The 21,397-nt window shown below is 39.9% G+C and overlaps 1 protein-coding gene and 3 non-coding genes across 4 annotated transcripts; 3 read left to right on the forward strand and 1 right to left on the reverse strand.

Moving 5' to 3' along the window:
* Positions 1 to 825: 825 nt before the first annotated feature.
* On the reverse strand, positions 826 to 20,756 carry LOC102415387 (SCAN domain-containing protein 3). Its single transcript, XM_025295579.3, has 3 exons — positions 17,314 to 20,756; positions 5,807 to 5,954; positions 826 to 3,205 (listed from the first exon to the last, which is right to left on the reverse strand). Exons 1-3 carry the CDS (start codon positions 17,731 to 17,733, stop codon positions 1,698 to 1,700), a joined length of 2,076 nt encoding a protein of 691 aa, XP_025151364.3. The 5' UTR covers positions 17,734 to 20,756; the 3' UTR covers positions 826 to 1,697.
* TRNAK-UUU lies at positions 12,792 to 12,864 on the forward strand. Its single transcript has one exon. It is a non-coding gene; the product is annotated as a tRNA-Lys (tRNA).
* TRNAE-UUC lies at positions 12,877 to 12,950 on the forward strand. The gene has a single exon. It is a non-coding gene; the product is annotated as a tRNA-Lys (tRNA).
* TRNAQ-UUG lies at positions 20,612 to 20,683 on the forward strand. The gene has a single exon. It is a non-coding gene; the product is annotated as a tRNA-Gln (tRNA).
* Positions 20,757 to 21,397: the final 641 nt, after the last annotated feature.

The raw sequence follows: 21,397 nt of genomic DNA on the forward strand, positions 1-21,397 counted from the left end.
CAGAGAAAACTATAATTCAGAATGATACATACACTCCAATGTTCATTGCAGCACTATTTACAATAGCCAAGGCATGGAGGCAACCTAAAGGTCCATGAACAGATGAATGGATAAAGAAGATGTAGTACATATATACAATGGAATATTACTCAGCCATAAAAAAGAATGAAGTAATGCCATCTGCAGCAACATGGATGGACTACAAATTATCATATTCAGTGAAGTAAGCCAGAAGAAGAAAGATAAATAAATGACATTGCTTATAAGTGGAATCTAAAAACAAGATACAAATGAACTTATTTCCAAAACAGAAAGAGACTCACAGACATAAAAACAAACTTATGTTCAGTTATCAAAGGAGAAAGATGGGGGAGGGATAAATTAGGAGATTGGGATTAATATATATATACTACTATATATGAAATAGATAACCAACAAGGTCCTACTGTATAGCATAGGGAATATACTAAATATTTTGTAATGACCTATAAGGGAAAAGGATCTGAAAAAAGAATGGGTGTGTGTGTGTGTGTGTGTGTGTGTATATATATATATATATATATATGTATCAACATGTATATACATATATGTATATATACATATATAAACCGAATCACTGTGCTGTATACTTGAAACTAACATAATATTATAAATCAACTATACTTCAATTTAAAAAATTTTACAAAACCAAGCTTGATTAAAAACATAAAATTATTTTAAAATTAAGTTATAAAGATAAGTAAATGCTTACATTTTCTCAGTTTTACACACTTCTGGGTTACAGCTGACAAGCTAAATAGCATATCACACATTTTAATTTGAACTTATTATACTTGACTAATTTACAACTGCTATCACATGTGATTCACCTTGAGAGTTTAACATCAAAACTGAATATTCTATTTGAAAAGATGAGTTCATTAATCATGTGCTTGGTATCTGCAATGTCATATTGTTGTAATTTCCAAGTACTCTCAATATGTGTACTTACCTCATTATGAACTAGTATGACAGTTTGTAGACCATCACTGGTCTGAAGAACAAACTCTGAATACCACTGGCCCAAATCATGTGTAACCTTCATATTTCAAAACACTAACTTGAACACATATTAGTTCTACTTTATAAAACCTAATGATTGAAAAATCTCTTTGGCCTTATTTCACACTCTGCATTTTAATCATAAAACCAAACTTTCCCAACACAAACTCATGTCTCCCAACCAAATTATCATTCCCTGCCCTTCCTAAATATTTCTTCACTTGACCTGAGATGCCCTTTCTTAGCTTACCTTGAGACCCAAACTTACATACAACTAAAACAATGTAACAGTAAGTTCATCTGTTCCCAAACTTATCCTTCTGTAGAAACATACCACCAGGCATACCATTTGTCCCCTGGATCCTAGCTTTCTCATCCCCCCAAGAAATGCTTGACATCAGAAAGAAGAGATATTACTGCTGCTCACTCCAGAACAATAAACAAAGCAGCATCCAAGGTTATAACTTCCAACTTGAAAAATGAGTAGAGGGAGGACATTAAAAGTAATTGACCTTTTTTAGAAGAAAATATATCCAAGATGGCCATCATTGTGCTTTAGTGTGCCATGTCAAAACTTTCTCACTCATCATGATCACAGTAAAGAAGAAAGAGGCTCTTGCCTTGCTTTGATCCACAACAAATTCTTTGATCTACACTCAAATTCTTACCCAATCTCCTACTTTGTCTGATGAAAACGGTGTCTCCGATGGCTTTAACATTTTGAAAGGTTGAACAGTCAAACTTCTTGGAACCTCATCATGTTTCCTTTTCATTGTAGTGGTCTGGTAGCAAAGACTACAAGTTATTTTGTTACAATAACCCTCAGTCTCAGGTTGAAAGGGCACTCCACAGATTGCATGGATGTTTCTACAACATGATTCACAACTGTTAGCACCTATGCATTCTTTTCCACAAACCACACATGATAAAAAATTCAGTCTGTTTTCAGGAATAGGTTTTTGGGCTACCTTAGGAGTAATAGAAATAATATCTTCAATATCACTACTATCTGTTCCAATCTCAATGTTTTCTTCATACTGGGCTCTAAGAGTATTTTCTGATTCTTTATCAGCCTGTTCCAATTCATTTTCTGTGTTCAGGCTGGCAACAAGTTCTTCAGTTGACTGAGACTGAGAGAGCCCCAGTTTAGCTTCAGAGCTAAATGCACCCTCACATAGAGTCTGTTGCATGCCTCTGTAATGGGGTTGATTTTGGGTCATTTGAATAAACCACAAGAATTCACCCCAGTGTGATGAATTGTTAGTTTGCATCCAGGAGATAATCCGATTTTGGATATCCTCATTAACTTGATTTATAGAACTTAGGCTTTGGCAGGGCTGAGGATTCCCATGAACAATTTTAAGTTCTGGCCAAATATTACTAAGTTCACTGACAATCTGGCTTGAAAATTCCCTCCCACTGTCAGACTGTAGAACACTGGGTGCTCCGATAATTGTAAAAATATCTAAAAGAGCACGTGCAACCTCTTTAGGCCTTTTAGATTTTAATGACCGCAAAAAACTCAAGTTTGTACGAAAGTCTTGACAATGCATAATAAATTTATACTCTCCATCAGGATTCAACTGCATGTCTATAAGATCCACTTGGCATCTTGAGTTAACTTCCTTAATTGGCTTTGATGTTAGAACTTTCTTGAGTTTTGAATTTTTCTGTTGGCATGGTTTGCAGAGTGTCAAATATAGCATTATAACTTCTTTTGTGATGTTCTTGTATTTTGCTTGTAACTCTTTTTCCATGCGGGTACGTCCACCATGTCCAATGCTGAGATGTGTATCATGCAATATGTCAAATAAGTCCTCACTGTGTAAATAAAACCGTATTTTATCTGTTTCCCCGTTTATAGCCTCAATTAGCTTCTCATGACCTTGTACAATGATCACATCAAATCTAGCCAAGCGCCGGTAGTCAATTGATTCTTTTTTTTCCTTAGCCTTAGCTTCTTTTACTTCCCTGATTAATTGACAGTACTTTGCTTTAGAAAATATCTTGGTGTTATTGCTCTTGTTTTCCAGTAACACTGCTAAGCTTCTGAAGAACTTTTCTCTCATGTTTTCTGGTTCTATTTCTGCTTCATTGGCATCTAAACTACTAAAGTTATCATCACCCATGCTTTGAGACATCATGGAAAGCCACAAAAATGATCCTAAAATATAAATGAGAAACCAATTAGAATATTTGGGAATATAATCTAAATACCATATTGCCCAAATAACCACTAGACCTTAGAGTAGAAGTAGATATGAACACATAAGAGGGGCAGCACAATTTTGATTAAGAAGTCTACCTTTGGAGGAATAAAGAGGGGTAGCCAAGAACAAAAAGTTCTGATAAAGAGTAGAAAGCCAGGTTATGACTTTCCAGAGCAGTATCCAGGGTTAACCTTAAAGTAAAGCACTGTTTTATGTAAAACATAAAAAAAATTGATGTTATTATTTTTTCATTTATTTATTAATTACACAAAAACTATTTTTTGGCTAGAGAAGTCTCAGAAATACAGTAATAGTTTTTTTCATAGAATGATAGTTTCTTAGTTAATTAACTTACTTATTTTGGCTGCATCCAGGTCTTAGTTACAGCGTGCAGGGGGGATCTTTTGTTGCAGCACCCCAACCCTCTAGCTATGTGGCAAGGCTCTGGAGCCCACAGGTTCAGCAGTTCCTCCATGGCACAAGGGATCTTAGTTCCCACGTGGATCTTAGTTCCCTGACCTCCACTGCAAGGGGATTGGACCACCAGGGAATGGATGCTTAACTACTGAACCATCAAGGAAATCCTAATAGGTGTTTTTGTCTTTTTTTTAAGTCTCAGACTATACCACATTTTGTTTTATTCAGTCATGTTAGCTGGTATAGCAACATCTGAGGCTTAAGTTGAAAGATCATATATTTACATCAGCTCCCTTTTGGTGCTTGTAAAGCTATAAACCCAATATAAATACCCTTACTACTGATTTTGATAAAGAAAGAGCAGCAGATGAACCTGAAGTAGTGAAAAATCTCTGGCTTAATATAACATATTAAAATAAATGTTTGCTAAGCTAAGTTGCTTCAGTCGTGTCCAATTCTGTGCGACCCCATAGACGGCAGCCCACCAGGCTCCCCCATCCCTGGGATTCTCCAGGCAAGAACACTGGAGTGGGTTGCCATTTCCTCCTCCAATGCATGAAAGTGGAAAGTGAAAGTGAAGTCGCTCAGTCGTGCCCGACTCTTAGCGACCCCATGGACTGCAGCCCACCAGGCTCCTCCATCCATGGGAGTTTCCAGGCAAGAGTACTGGAGTGGGGTGCCATTTAGACTATTCATAATAATAGAAACATTTAAATAAATCAAATTTGGCTAGTCTTAAGGAAGCTATTTTGAAAAATCAAAAAGAATAATTTGGAATTAGCATATAACCTCGAAAGTCCTATAGATGCTTGGAAAAAATACTTTTTCTCAAATTGTTTGATAATTTGCATACCAAATATTGAACCGGTAAATTGAAATAATTCTCAAATGTTCATAATTTCCAAAGCTTCAAAACTGTGTGTTTTGGCCTCATATAACTCTCAGTTGTTCCAACAAGACCTCCTTGATCATTTAAGCTTACAGTGAATTCTCCTTTCTTGAAGATATAATTTATCAATAACATAAACTAGCACTGTAGTACTTTCTTCTTTCACTGTTTCATATGTACAACTGACAAGACTATAAGTTTCTAAAGAAGCAGGGATCACTTTTCCTTCTAGTATTTCTTCCACTATCTAACATTTTATTACAAAGAAAAGTGTTGGATAGGGAGTTCCCTGGTGGTCCAGTGATTTAGACTTGGTGCTTTCACTGCTGAGGGCTGGGTTCAATCTCTGGTCAGGCAACTAAGATTCTGCAAGTCAAGCCTTGGGGTGCAGCCAAAAAAAAAAAAAAAGTGTTGGATAAAAATTTGTTAATTAGCTTTATAATGAAGATGACAACACTCCTGAAAAGTGCTATTTCAAAATGTGACTGAAAAGACCATTATATAGATAGTATTTCTTTTGACACTGATACATTTTGTATCATGCTATGGAGCCATGAACATAAAGGAAGGTAAACAAGGATAAACCAGGGGGAAGAAAGAAATACAAGGCAATGTAAATGAGAACCAAGAGAATATGAGCTTCAGAAATTAGTACAATCAATATTAGTAGGTCTATGATAAGCAGAAAATATGGAATTGCTAGGGATATGAGAAAAGAAAAAGTGATATCAATTATACTTAGGCCTTTTGGAAAAGACAGGTGCTCCAGAACCAAGCCAGCCTGCATCACTGCCTCTACCACACATTACACTGTTAATAGTCCTTAGATCTCTAGTGGACATGGACTTCAGAAATTCCATTTTCTTCCGTAGGATTTCTAAGTAATATTTCCAATCTTAAATAGCCATATGTAACAAGAATTGGGGAGCAGAGGCTATAGAAATGGGACCCATGGCTATACTGACAAGTGATCCACATTTATATACAGAGGCATCTCTGATTTACCTATCCACAGGTACTTAATTCCATTGCAAGTTATCCATGAAAAATACTGTGTTCAATTATTTTTTACATTATTGTTTGATTGCTTAAGTCAAGTTCATTAATAGCATTACACTACACTGATTGACCTTTCCTTCAGCTATATTCAGTAGAAGCTTCAATGGAATAAAGTTTGATAACCTTTCAATGAATGGGCCCTTCTCTCTCCCAAATCTCATCCTCTTTCCAAAGACTAAATTATCCTCACCATTATCTTGAAGGAGGTGTGACTCTGGAGATTCACATTCCATTCTGTCTTCTATAGACTGGAGATGGGTACCTAAGGACTCCTTTGCAGTATCCAGAAGAGTCTTTTCTTCCATAGGAACTTCTTGCTCATATGTGCCCTGTGGGACCTGGGGATAAATAGGTGCATTTGGAAATTAATATAATGTTAATAATATCACTGCATAAACCATAGCTAAACCTTAAAACATTTTTCTACTGAAATGGAAAGGATGTAAGAAGAAAAAGTCTTCACTGAATTCTTAAGAGGAGTGCTAGATAGAGTAAGAAGAGAAATAAAAAATGCTGGAACAAATAAAGTCAGAGCCATACAACAGAAATTGGACAGGAGTTGATATGCAAACCTATGGTTTTTGTTTTGGGGACTAACAATGGAAGCACATTAAAGGAATATTCCCTAAACTGTGATAACTGGGAGAAAATTGTAAATGAGTTTCAGTAGGAGCAATTTAAAGTAAATATTTGGAGTGAAATTATCTAATAATGACTAATGAACTATTTAACCAAGGAAGAAATCGGACAGTTGTTTTAGACCAAATGTGGAAAACATTAGCCCACTGTGTTATGTATGGATGCAGGGGGAAAAGCCAATCAAAGTGGGTAACTGTGTTGGGTGAAAAGAAAATATTATTTTAGCCTTACACCAATCATCTAGTACTCGTGTCATAATTAAATTCACCCTATTGTCTCCAAAATATACAGTTGATCCTTGGACAATATTGGCTTGACCCTTAGGGGATCTATCTACAAAGGAATTTTTTTTCCAATAGCATATAATATAGTACTACACAATCCTTGGTTGGTTGAATCTACACATGCAGGAGCAGATCTGGAAGAACCGTGTATAGGGATGCAGGTCAAGAAGCAACAGTTAGAACCAGACATGGAACAACAGACTGGTTCAAATTGGGAAAGAAGTAAGTCAAGGCTGTATACTTTCACCTTGCTTATTTAACTTATATGCAAAGTACATCATGGAAATCCTGGACTGGATGAATCACAAGCTGGAATCAAGATTGCCGGGAGAAATATTAACAACTTCAGATATCCAGATGATACTACTCTAATGGCAGAAAGCAAAGAGGAACTAAAAAGCCTCTTGATGAGGGTGAAAGAGAAGAGTGAAAGTTATTGCCACTGACTTTAAATAAACACTGTCTTTAATATAGAAGCATGTTTGGGAATCCCTTGGTGGTCCAGTAGTTAGGACTCAGCACTTTCACTGCAGTGGCCTGAGTGAGATTCCTGGTTGAGGAATTAAGAACCAAGATACTAGATAGATAAACATACACACACACACACACACACACACACACACACACGTTTACCTCCAAGTTATCTATATGGCACTGTTTGTTACACATTTGCTTACCATATTCTTGGGAAACCAGAAATAAGAACATATTTAAAGCTCTTCATGGGAAATAGATGGGGAAACAGTGTCAGAGTTTATTTTTTTGGGCTCCAAAATCATTGCAGACGGTGATTGCAGCCATGAAATTAAAAGACGCTTACTCCTTAGAAGGAAACTAATGACCAAACTAGATAGCATATTGAAAAGCAGAGATATTACTTTGCCAACAAAGGTCCGTCTAGTCCAAGCTATGGTTTTTCCAGTGGTCATGTATGGATGTGAGAGTTGGACTGTGAAGAAAGCTGAACACTGAAGAATTAATGCTTTTGAACTGTGATGAGTGTTGGAGAAGACTCTTGTGAGTCCCTTGGACTGCAAGGAGATCCAATGAGTCCATCCTAAAGGAGATCAGTCCTGGGTGTTCATTGGAAGGACTGATGCTGAAGCTGAAACTCCAATACTTTGGCCACCTCATGAGAAGAGTTGACTCATTGGAAAAGACCCTGATGCTGGGAGGGATTGAGGGCAGGAGGAGAAGGGGACGACAGAGGATGAGATGGCTGGAAGGCATCACCGACTCGATGGACATGAGTCTGAGTGAACTCCAGGAGTTGGTGATGGACAGGGAGGCCTGGCGTGCTGTGATTCATGGGGTCGCAAAGAGTCAGACACGACTGAGTGACTGAACTGAACTGAACTGAATGTTATCCCTCCTTCAGCCTCTATATAAATTGATATATTAAATCTTTGTAAAATATAATTCTGTGAATCAGTTGTCATAACATTCAATAGGTATGTCTATCTGGACTGTGTTACAGTCTAATATCTGATTGTGCTAAGTCTAGAAATGATAGTGGACAATAAGAAAATCTTGTAATAATCCAGGAAGGTGGTTAACAGCCAACTGTTTGGCACAGTTTGTTATCAGTAATCTAGATTGTTTCAATCATTTTAACATCGTTATTTGTGTTATCAGCTTACTATAGCTTCTTCTTTAAACAAGTCTTTGCCTATAATTTACCAGATGAAGTCTAAAGCTTTGGTGCCATTCACCAAAAGAAAAAAAAAAAAAGTAATAAAACTTGTGTTACAGTCTGTTGTACTATTTTAGTTTAGGAGAGTTTTCATTGACTTGTAGATCTTTTACTCACTTCTACACATGGATTTTTGTTAGTCATGTAAGCAACAAGTAAACTGGGAGAGAGATGTGTTAGGTAGATTCTATTCTATTCTAATGAAAATAGGTCCATTAATGAAAATAAGTATTCAACAGCCAATAACTTCCCAAGTCTGTCTTAAGAGAATAGCAGCCTCTGGGACTAATCATATCTCCATGGTTAATTCTAAAACTGAGTAAGAATGAAAGTTAAAAGGAGGGGAGGAGCTGTTACCTCCTAAGAACCAGAATTCTGATTTATAGGTATTTAATATACCTTTATGGAGAAGGAAATGGCAACCCACTCCAGTACTCTTGCCTGAAAACTCCCATGGATGGAGGAGCCTGGTAGGCTGCAGTCCATGGGGTCACTAGAGTTGGACACGACTAAGCAACTTTACTTTCACTTTTCACTTTCATGCATTGGAGAAGAAAATGGCAACCCACTCCAGTGTTCTTGCCTGGAGAATCCCAGGGATGGGGGAGCCTGGTGGGCTACCGTCTATGGGGTTGCACAGAGTCGGACACGACTGAAGTGACTTAGCAGCAGCAGCAACATACCTTAAAGTGAAAAGAACACAAATAACTCTACAATTGGAGGCTTTGAGTATGGCACCTGACTCCAATTCTTTAAGTGTGCCACTTACAATGGAAGCAGCTTGGCCATTTCACATCCCTGCCAAAACCACTCTCTTGCAAATAGCCCTGTAGAAGCCATATTGCACTCAAATAGAACATTTCAATAGTTTGCCTTGCCAAATATTCTTAACTTGGTTAATTTTTAAAATTTCCCTCACTGGGCCTTGGTTTTACAAAAATAATTTCTCATTCATATGACATTTGAATCTAAAAATGTGCATATAATCAAGCACCCTAGCCTATCATGCAGGAGACATCAAATGAGAAATAAATATTTTTCTGAATACGATTTTTATGGTAAGTATTATAAACTTAGACAAAGGTGCATAACTCATAAATGTAGAGCTCAATGACATCACAAAGTGATCAGATCAGATCAGTTGCTCAGTCGTGTCCGATTCTTTGTGACCCATGAATCGCAGCACACCAGGCCTCCCTGTCCATCACCAACTCCCGGAGTTCACTCAGACTCATGTCCATCGAACCAGTGATGCCATCCAGCCATCTCATCCTCTGTCGTCCCCTTCTCCTCCTGCCCCCAATCCCTCCCAGCATCAGAGTCTTTTCCAATGAGTCAACTCTTCACATGAGGTGGCCAAAGTACTGGAGTTTCCGCTTTAGCATCATTCGTTCCAAAGAAATCCCAGGGCTGATCTTTAGAATGGACTAGTTGGATCTCCTTGCAGTCCAAGGGACTCTCAAGAGTCTTCTCCAAAACCACAGTTCAAAAGCATCAATTCTTTGGCACTCAGCTTTCTTCACAGTCCAACTCTCACATCCATACACGACCATAGGAAAAACCATAGCCTTGACTAGTGAACTACTCATTTAAAAAAATAGAACCTTACCAGCATCTCAGAAAGCTACTTTTGTCTGACCCTCTTCACTCAATGTATCTACTACTCTGACATCTATCATCAAAGATTCATTTCGCTTTTTGGACTTTACAGAAACAGAATCATATAATATATACTTACTTTTGTCTGGGTTCTTTTGCTCAACATTATATTTGTGAAATTCATCCATATTGTTGAATGTAGCACTTGCTCATTCATTTTCATTATTGTATAGTATTCAGTTACACAAATACAACAAATACATCCATGACAACTATTAATGGACATCTGTGTTGTTTAGAGTTCTTGGCAATTATAATAATGCTGCTATGAATATTATTTTGCATGTCTTTGAATGTGTTTCTGTAAGATATATACCTTGTAGTAGGTTGCTGGATCATGGAGTATGGTTACACTCGGTTGATATTTCCAAAACGGTCATAACAACTTATTCCTATCAGTAGTACACAGGCATTCTACTAGCTCAACATCCTTACTCAAATTTGGTCACATGAATAGTGGTTACCAAGTTTGTTTTAATTTGCATTTTTCTGATCACTGTGTGTGTGTATGCTAAGTCACTTTAGTCATATCTGACTCTTTGCTACCCCATGGACTATAGCCCGCCAGGTTCCTCTGTCTGTGGGATTCTCCAGGCAAGAATACTGGAGTGGATTGCCATTTCTTCCTCCAGGGAATCTTCCCAATCCAGGGATCGAATCCACATCTCTTGCGTCTCCCGCATTGGCAAATGGGTTCTTTATCACTGTGCCATCTGGGAAGCCCAAAACAGACTTGCCTCAGGTCCCACCAAAATTTGAACTTGGATTCCTGGATTCAGAGTCCAGAGGGCAAAATACTGTCAGAACTATGAACTCTAATAATTCATATTCACCAAGCAGAACAAGATGTTCAAATAAAGCCTAGTAAAAGGTGTCAGCGGATGTCAGTATTCTGTGGGATGGCTTGAAAATTTGGGTCCATAAATACTGGAGCCCAAACTGCACATAAACTGGAAAATTCCAAAAGGAAACCGTCACTGATATCTGAATGAAAGCCAAGATGTACTAAAACATTATGGTGGGATTTAAGGAATTTATGTGTCATGTTCCTTTTCCCCAAGCTGGACACCATGTTATAAACTTACTTCCTCTTCTCAGACAGAACAAAGTATATAAGAAACCAATTTTCTTTTAAAATAAAAATTCATAAATGGTCGAGCCATTTCCCTTTGGTAAGTTTTTCCCTTCTCTGGTCTTAAGAATAAAAGGTCTTATGTAGATTTCTTTATATAGTATCACAGCATGCATCTCAGTTTGCCTAAATCTTTCCATAACTGAGGTAAAGGAGGTCCTGGAGGGAAAGATATAAGTCATCTGGGAGACAAGGAAATCTATTTATAATTAAACAATTTTATCAATTCTGTAAAGTTGGTATAAGCACAACCAGAACAACTCAAGACATGAAACAAAATATAGATATGGCTTACTGTGATGCATTTATCACTGACTCCTCCTCCTCCACAACCATGTACCCACACATATCTAGCCTCTTGATTCCTCTGCATTTCCATTTGAGAGACCAGTCCAAGGCAGGTGGGCCTGGTCTTAGAAGGAATGGGAGGAATTCCATTCAGCCTTTACCACAGAAGTGTAAAGGGTCCTTTGGATGGCAAAAACAAATTACAAAGGTGAAATTACCTCAAACTGGTTATGACAGTCATTTGTCTTTCACTATATAACTCCTAGATTTTGTTTTTTAAGTTTCTAATAAGAAATTTGGTCATAAAATAGTGGAGTAAATATGGCTGTATTCATTAGAAATGCATGCATTTCTCAATTGATTATAACACCCAATGCGAAGAGTTGATTCATTGGAAAAGACCCTGATGCTGGGAGGGATAGGGGGCAGGAGGAGAAGGGGACGACAGAGGATGAGATGGCTGGATGGCATCACTGACTCAATGGAGGTGAGTCTCAGTGAACTCCGGAAGTTGGTGATGGACAGGGAGGCCTGGCGTGCTGCGATTCATGGGGTCGCAAAGAGTCAGACACGACTAAGCGACTGATCTGATCTGATCTGATCTGAAACAAATTGGGGTTTATTTTTGTCATATGCTAAGAAATCCAGAGGAGGGCAGTTGTTGGCATTGATTCACATACCTAACAGTTGTCAGGGACCAGAGCTGTCTTCATTCATAACATATTGGTGGTCATCCTAACATTTGTCATCACGTCATGGTCACAAGATAGCTACCATAGCTCCAGACATCATATTCGTGTTCAAGACAGGAAGTGGGAAAAGGCAGAACTAAACACCCCACTCCAGTACTCTTGCCTGTAAAATCCCATGGATGGAGGAGCCTGGTGGGCTGCAATCCATGGGGTCACTAAGAGTCGGACACGACTGAGCGACTTCACTTTCCCTTTTCACTTTCATGCATTGGAGAAGGAAATGGCAACCCACTCCAGTGTTCTTGCCTGGAGAATCCCAAGGATGGGGGAGCCTGGTGGGCTACCATCTCTGGGGTCGCACAGAGTCAGACATGACTGAAGCGACTTAGCAGCAGCAGCAAACACATCTGTGCCATTTTATAAGGAAAATATAAGCTTCCCCAGAAACTCCTAGAAAATATGCTTATTTCTCTTTGGCCAGAACCATATTTCATGGCCAACTCTAGTACAAGGAAAGCTGAAAAGCATTTAATGAGGTACATAGCCAACAGTTAGGTAGAAAGCTTCCCCAGTGGCTCAGTGGTGAAGAAACCCTCTGCCAATGCAGGCAGGAGACACAGGGAAGATCCCCTGGAATGGGAAATGGCAACCCACTCCAGTATTCTTGCTTGGAGCCTGGAGAATCCCATGGACAGAGGAGCCTGGCTGGCTACAGTCCATGGAGTTACAAAGAGTTAGACACAACTGAACACAAAGACTATGTCTGAGCCTCTAGTTTTTCTAAGAGAGCCTGGATAGCTCAGTCGGTAGAGCATCAGACTTTTAATCTGAGGGTCCAGGGTTCAAGTCCCTGTTCAGGCGTTACTCTCAAGTGTTTTGGATAGCTCAGTCAGTAGAGCATCAGACTTTTAATCTGAGAGTCCAGGGTTCAAACCCCTGTTCAGGCTTAAGTGAAAGTCCTTCAATCCTGTCCAACTCTTTACAACCCCATGGACTGTATAGAGTCCTGAATTCTCCAGGTTAGAATACTGGAGTGGGTAGTCTTTCCCTTTGGGCATAGACTCCCACTCCAGTACTCTTGCCTGGAAAATCCCATGGACAGAAGAGACTGGTAGGTTGTAGTCCATGGGGTTGCTAGGAGTCGGACACAACTGAGCAACTTCACTTTCACTTTTCACTTTCATGCATTGGAGAAGAAAATGGCAACCCACTCCAGTGTTTTTGCCTGGAGAATCCCAGGGACAGGGGAGCCTGGTGGGCTGCCGTCTATGGGGTTGCACAGAGTTGGACACAACTGAAGAGACTTAGCATTAGCATTAGCATTTTAGGCTCCTCAGTGGCTCAATGGTAAAGAATTTCCTGCAGGTTTGATCCCTGGGTCCGGAAGATGCCCTGGAGAAGAGAATGGCAATCCACTTCAGTATTCTTGCCTGGAGAATCCCAAGGTCAGAAGAGCCTGATGGGCTACAGTCCCTAGGATCACAAAGAGTTGGACAGGACTGGAACAACTTAGTGTAGCCAACATGAAGTATGTTTTTATGGAAGAAAGAAAGGGTGTACAATAGATACTGGGCTGGCAGTTAAAAGCATTTGCAACAATGGCATTTTCCCCTTCCTTCAGAAATCACACAGAGACAAAACAAAACAAAAATAGAAAAACATTACGCAGTTACGCAAATCTGACATTTAACCCTGAGTCATGTGAAAACCTTTCCAATATAATCAGAGCATAACCCTAAACATTACCCAGTATTAACCAAAGACAAAGTCCTACCAGAAGAGGAAAATTTTAAAGTGACAGGTAGATGCTAAGGGGAAAAAAAAAAACCAATACTGTTTATTTGAAACAGAAAAGGTGTGATGGCTAGAAGAAAGAGACTGCTTCTATAGGAATCTATGCAATAACATATGAACTCATGAAACAACATGCTTTCTGTAAAAGTACGCAAAAACTAACAGGATTTATGGAGAAAATAAAGTTGTAGGGTAGATTATTTAAATTTTACACAGCTTTTTCAGGAGGTATTAATAGAACCACAGAAATTAAATTTTCTGTAAATCCAGTAAAATTACAAGTATAGACAAAAAGACATATTAGATAAAAAAAATTAAGTATTTTTAAAATATTAAGTATTCTAAGGATTTTTACCTTAGAAAAGTGATGGTATCTTGTTAGAGGTATAAGGAAAGGGTGAGGCAAGGGTCAAGGGATATCATCATCATCAGTTCAGATGGACAAGCATTTGCACACTTTCCAAGAAATGTAGTGAAACTACAAAATATATAATGACAATTCTGGCTCATCATCTTGTTTTTATTTTCTGACACTGGCTTATAAAAAGATATTTAGTTTTTCCTACTTAAATATTTTCCTTCTTTCATAAAGAAGCTATTTCATGGTTCCAAATAGGACTTTATGCCATGAAGTGAAATCCTGCTGCATTCTACATTGTAGTCAAGTTATCATCTATCTATTGCAACTACTTCTCTATCATACTTAGAGCAGAAGATAACTGAGAAGTACAAAGCTCTTGTGGGGTAGATTGTCAAACTGTATCATCATCTTGCAGACTTCCATTTGAGCCTCAGCACCTAACTGTTGGAGCTCTTGTATACAGAGAGCTTCTGAATGAGACTGCAGCAGTTCCTCAATATCTCCACTCAGCTTTTTCAAATCCAACCTCCTCTGCAAGAGTAACAAAAGTTGCTTTGATTTAGTGGAGCTCTTCTGAAGGTTTCAAAGCCTTTAGAATCATAAATTAAATCAGGGAGAAAAATCTTTTTTTTTGGCCATATCAAGTCTTAATTGTGGCACTCATGCTCTCTGTTGCAGCATGATGGCTTCTCTCTAGTTGTGGTGTGCCAGCTCCAGGGCACGTGGGCTCTGCAGTTTGCTGAAAGCGAGTTCTCTGGTTGAGGCCCACAGACTTTGCTGCCCCGTGCATGTGAGATCCTAGTTCCCTGACCAGGGATCAAACCAATGTCCCCTTCATCGAAAGGTGGTTTCTCGACCAGTGGACCATGAGGGAAGTCCCAATCAGGGAGAATCATACCACACCCCATGCAAGTAGGCTTTTGTGACATCATCTCAAGCCTCTATAATAATACCAATTTCGAGTTTAATGCTTTATCAATTCCAGAATTCAAAAACTGTGTGTGCATCATCACCTGGTGTAGATGCAATAAACACCTTGAATGTTATCCTTAAATAATAAGCTTTAATGACTGTGATCACATCCTGATTAGAGGGCTGAAGAAAAGTAGTTGTATTAGGAGGTAAAAGAGAACTTTAATAGTTGAAGAAAGTTCATCAACTGTTGGAGGATGGCTTAGTGTATTACTGAGAATTACAAGAATTTTGAAAGAAAAGTTGTTTGTTCCTCTTGCAATATTTTTTAAAATCATCTACAAAACATCACCTAGAAGATAAGTAAATATCTGCCCTGCCATCCAACCTTTCTTGTAGACTTATAGTAGATATTCAGGCTAATCTTTACAATTATTTTTAAGCCTGTAAGTTGGCAGAATAATATATTTCACAGGCTTTAGATTTAAATTCCTACTGGCATTTTCACCTAGCATCACCATCTTAAATACCAGACCTTCTGTTTCCCCCTTCAAGATACAGGCCCTTGAGATCACTAGCTCCAACAGAGTGTGGTTTCATGAAAATTAAAAACCTGATCTAGGTTATATACTTCTTTGTCAGTCAATTTTCTTAACACTGGGGGAAATGTCTTTTCAGCTTCTTTGTACTCACAGCTTCACCAGAGAGCTAAATATTGTGGAAATCATAGCAGTTCTTGAAGCCACTAAACCAGCCACTATTTGCACTAAATGAAGGCACTTCTGCACTTTTTTCTTAAGGTCTTATATATTGCTAATGTCTTCTCTTTAATTTTAAGAAAGGCTACTTCTCATTGCTTCTTTCTTTGGTATAAAATTCAAACAAAAGTTCTATTTCTTCCATTTCCTTATGCCTTGTTCTAACAAATTTTGTAGCAATTGCAGCTGTTCCAGCTAGATAACTTTCTTTTATTTTCCCAGCATTGTCTCTAATTGTTCATAAAGTTGACTCTTCTATTTCAGTTGCATGTTTTTTCATTTCTTTCAAAACATTTTATAATTTTGAGCTTTTATTTGTTAAATCTTTTCTTTCATGCTCACCAGCAGAAATTTTATCACCAGCACGCTTCTGTGGCACTTGCAACCCCCCCCTTGCTTGTTCATTTTCTGGAACACAAAAAGGTTTAGCAAACATTGCACCAAAATAGGAGGAACTATGCACATAAGCGCTTCTAAAACAGAGACTGGGGCCAAGAGGAAGGATATGGAGGTGAATGGGCAGTATGTACATGTATGTCTTCACAACTTGCTGTACTAGGCTATAGTCATATACTTTGCATTCAGCTGCTCTTACTTAGGTGGCCCAAAACATCAACTTTCAGGGAAAACTCATACATGAGCTGACACAATTTCAGCATTACATTGACTTATTTCCCTATTTATCAGACTCATATGAAAGATTTTGCATTCCAGAAAAACATGTTAATAGATCATAAAATGTTAAAACGTTCTATACATATATAAAACATTCATATTAAAAAAAGAGTTCAGATAAATGTGTGGATAGTATTTTACAGAAATGGGAGTGTTTGACAATACCCATAATATTCTAAAATTACTGTCATAAAAAGCAAATGTATGCTCTTAAAAATAACCTCTAGTATGATGGACCTCACATACCAACAACCCCAAGTACTGAAAAGTATCTAGAAAATGATGCAATTAATCTCTTCATTGTACAGATGAAGTCATCAAAGTCCAGAGAAGGTGTGTACCTGAGGTTACACAGCTAATTAGTGAAAGAGCCTATTAGAGAACCCAGATCTTATGATTCACCATTTCCTGATATTTCCATTAAATGAGGCTACTTCTCTATTTATTTCTCCTAGAAGGTATTCCTTATATTCTTACACTGATTTGCTTCCATATATGGTCAAAGTAGTGGGCATCATAAGAAGAGATAGCTACTTTTATCTCACAGTCACTGAATAAAATATACTTTCTATTCACAAGCACTAGACCAGGGTTTCCCATTTGGTTTCCCATTTCCTTATTAGAATCAGCTACCACCAACATAAAAATTGTTATCCCAGAAGCATGAATCTATTCATCTACACCAGTGATCAAATGATAATGCCCAGAATTCAAGTTTGCAGCAGTCAGTGTGAAGTGAACTCCACTCACTCCACCTTGGACCCACAGCACTCAAATTCTCCACGAAAGATGGCACCTCTAATTTCTCACCTGCTGTCTAGGTTCATCAAGCTCCCTCTCCAAATCCTCCAGCACAGTCACCACCTCCTCGCCACTCTCAGGATGGTGCTCCCGTACCCAAGCCTGGAGTTCCTCAGGCAGGATGGTCAGGAGCTGTTCCAGCACCAACAGTTCCAGGATCTGCTCCTTTGTGTGTGTCTCTGGGCTCAACCACAGACGGCAAAGTTCCCTGAGTTGGCTCAGAGCCTCCCTGGGTCCGGGAGTCTCCTGATAGCAGAACTGCCGGAAACGTTGACGAGAGAGTTCCCTGCTATAAGACAAATTCTTCTGTAGGAAGGATGCCTGATCCCAAATAGGGTCTTCTTCTTTAACCTTTATTTTGATAATCTCCCCTTGTTCCTCTGAACCCTGCCCAGCCAAGGCTGGGATGGCCCCGGGGGCTGCTGCCATCCTTAGCTTGGCCTTGCTCCAACAAGGATCTAAGGAGATGTGTGATTTTATTTGAGGTCCCCACCCAGTCTTTGGTCAGAAAAGCTTTTTTTAATAAGAAAATCCTGTTGACACAAATTACAGACGCAGCTAAAAAATTTTTTTGTTTAGGTGAAAACAGGGCAGTTACTTGATCAATTCCATTGAAAGTGAAGCCATTCTCTGACAAGACCGGAAATTGTGAGTTCAGAACTATTCACTAAAGCTCCAGGAGCACAAATTGAGCGGCAGCTTGCTTGCGAGACAGAAAACTGAGGAAACTCTGGCCCTAAAGCCTGGGTCTACTATCCCCAACAAGAAAAACCACACAGGTTTTCTTGAAACCTGTGAAACCGGCGCTCCGAGGCCCAGGCCCGGGATCGGGGGAGAGGGAAAGGGGCTCTTTCCACACCGCTAGCCGTCGGCGGGGAAGGCCCGATTGCCGCCGCGCAGACGCCCTCTCCCCTCCGCCACTTCCCCCTCAAAGGAGCTCGTATTGTCTCGAGCCAAGCCAGAGAAGTGGGCAACAGGCGACACTCCCGGGAGAGGCGGTGGCTCGTCTCACACACCCGCCTCAGACCCCAGCTCGTTTCAGCCAGGCCCCGGGAGCTGCGCTCACTTCCGGTCCGCTCTAGGATTCCAGGTGGTGCAACCAGCTCGGTGGTCGTGGTAAATCCGAGCGGTGAACGTGAGGTCACAAGTGCTCCGTAAATTGTTCAGAGACTTTGCTCTCGAGTTACCCAGTTACCGGTGAAGAGTTTCACTGTGTGAGTAAAGCTAATGAGGGGGCTGCACTGGGTTTTCTTGTCACGGTGACAATCTGTCGCTGCACTAAGACCTGCAGCACTCATCGCCGCGTCCTAAAACAAAAGCAGAAGAGCATCTTGCCCAGTTAGCGAATTCGTAGGCTCCACCTGGCCTTTTCACGTTAGATGTGGGCCCCTCTCTTCTTTCCCAGTAGCCGTAATTTAGACTCAAAAAGGAAATGTAAAATCTAGCTTCTTCTTTCCCTTTTATAGATGGAGGGAAAACTCAAGATCCATATAGTGAGCTTACCCCCTAATGACAGCAGTAGCTATTCCTGCTACTTCTGGCTCTGTGAGCCATGCTGTTAACAATCCTGGAAAACTGGCCCCAGAAAACTAACAAGGAAAATCTGGACGTGTTTTCAGAGTCTAAGAAGTCGCTAGAATTGGGCCACCAGAACATTTATACCTGGCTCAAGCTCCTTCAGACAGTGTGCTCTGCCAGGCAAGGTATTCAAAGAATGGATGTAGGTGAACAAAGAGAAAACTGTTTCAAGAGGAAGAGGCTGAGGCACCGGTGAATTCTGCTGGAGGTCTAAAAGCCCAGGAATCATGTCAAGTGCCAGCCTAATTCCTCTTCTTCCTCCCCACCCAGTCTGCCCCCCACGGCCTTGTGAAGAGCACTCAATAAATAATAGATGCCTGAGGAATATTTGTTGAATTGCTGAATGTCTTCCTTTTCCCATTCTTTTTCCTTCTACTTTGATCTCTATTAGTTACTCACATTTTGGCATTTCTGATTCAAGCGACTTTTAAGAATCAGAACGTTTCTTTTGGAGATCTTGAAATCAAAACTTCTTACTCTTGAGATCTGTAAATGTGCTGAGTGAGTCGCTAAAGTCGATGAAATTGTATATGACATTTTGTCCATGTGCCCAAGTCATCAGAACCTCAAAAGGACTGAGATGGATGGCCCCATCTCAGTTTCTCATTTTCCTAGTCACTATTAAGATATTGCATTTATCTTTTGTGGTTTCTCCCTAACTATTAATCCCTTGTAGTCAGGGGTTCTGTCTTCTACTCTTTCATTTTCTGCACGATCTGATCACCACCATACTGAGCAGTCAGCACAGAGTAAACGCAACTTCTAAGTCGTCTACTGGAGGGCATTAATTTTGGGGGGTACATTTTTCACTTTCAATTACTGAAGCAATTATATCTCACAAAAGGGAACAGGACAAAATCTTAACCTATTTAAAACTGAGTATATAAATTCACAAACTATGACAAAAATTGGATCATGCTATACATTACATTTCAGCAAATTGCTGAGTTTTGCTTGCTAGTCTTAGACTAAATCTCTCCTGAAACTGCCAAGCCAAATCCCATTCTTTTTAGTATATTATTTCTATTGAATGGATAGGCATATTTTCAAGTTTCTGATTCTAAAAAACATTACAGTGAACCTGTTTAGATATATTTTTTAACATTTGATATTTTTATTTCTGTAGAATGGCTTTTTTAAAGAAAAATTGCTGAGTAGATTATTCTTATAGATACTGCCAAATTGCTCCTTGGAAGGGTGTTTATCATGTTTCACTAAGGGCGTCAAACCCCCCTCTAAGGCCGTGGAAAGTGTCGCCCTGTATGAACATATATTTTTGTAAAACTTGTAAAAGTATATTGTAATGGAAATTAGTTAAGACTGCAGCCTCTTTTTCCTCCAGTTTTCCCTCAGATACATCATATATGTCTTGGAGTAACTGTATCTAATTTTGTGTTGAGAATGTCTATTCTTTCTCTTAAAAAAAGAGCCTTGTGTTCTTCTTAAGAAACTCTTGTAAGTTTCAAACTTTACAAAACCTGGATCCGCCTCTGCTGGTCTTCTGAAAGTTAATTTATGCTCCCAACCGAAGCGGAAGAGAGAGTGCGTGAATTGTCTTGAATTATATTGTGCCCATTGCTTCTTCCCCAGCAGCAATAAAGCATCAGATGTCATTATCAGCGTGGACTCAATGAAACTTGATCTAACTCGTCTGGGTTGAAGCTACTGGAAACCTACTGTGGAGGGAATATTTAACTATAATTGCGGACGGGGTTTTAACCTCACGGTTGGTCCCATGGTGTAATGGTCAGCACTCTGGACTTTGAATCCAGCAATCCGAGTTCGAATCTCGGTGGGACCTCTCAGGGGAACATTTTATAGTTCTCGTCGGAACTGGAGAAAAAGTGTTCGCCTGCTTTACACAAATGTGGTCGTACTGGATTCTCCGACTCTGTTCGAACCAAAGTACCGAATACTTCGCCTGGGAAATAACAGATGGTTTAAAATCAAGCTTTCCAAGCGCACAAAGTTCAACAACAGGGAGGCTGAGTAGAAATGGTGGCGGTTCCCAGTAACCTCACGAACTTCTCAGGGGCCGGGCGGAACGGCTCCAGCAGCGCCAATTCCTTGATGCAGACAGCATCTCAAAATCTCCGAGGTACGAAGGCCTCCTCGCCGCCGCGCCGGCTCCTAAGCCGAAAACCCCGCGTACCCAGGAGCTGAGCCTCGGCCCGGAGAGTGCTTTCTTCGCTGTGACACACACGCCCGGGGTCACTTCTTATCCCCTCTTCCCTTTCCCATTTCACCCAGACAGTTCACGCTCGTCTGTCTTTTCTCATTCCTTCTTCTCGTTCTTATCATCCAGCCCAAATGCAAAGCCGGATGGGAAACTCCTCGAAAACTTGCAGCCGCGGAGAGCGCGGTCCCTGCAGTCTAAGCAGAAAAACTCACCTCCCGACCGGTCGCTGGCCTCACTGCGCCGGGAGCAGGCGTTCCCGATTCATTACAAAACGCCCGCGTTTGAAGAGAGTAAAGTGCACAGAAAGTGTTGCACGCGGTGGAGGGGCCCGGAGAG

Source organism: Bubalus bubalis, chromosome 2 (genome assembly GCF_019923935.1).
Source record: "Bubalus bubalis isolate 160015118507 breed Murrah chromosome 2, NDDB_SH_1, whole genome shotgun sequence".
Classification (NCBI taxonomy): domain Eukaryota; kingdom Metazoa; phylum Chordata; class Mammalia; order Artiodactyla; family Bovidae; genus Bubalus; species Bubalus bubalis.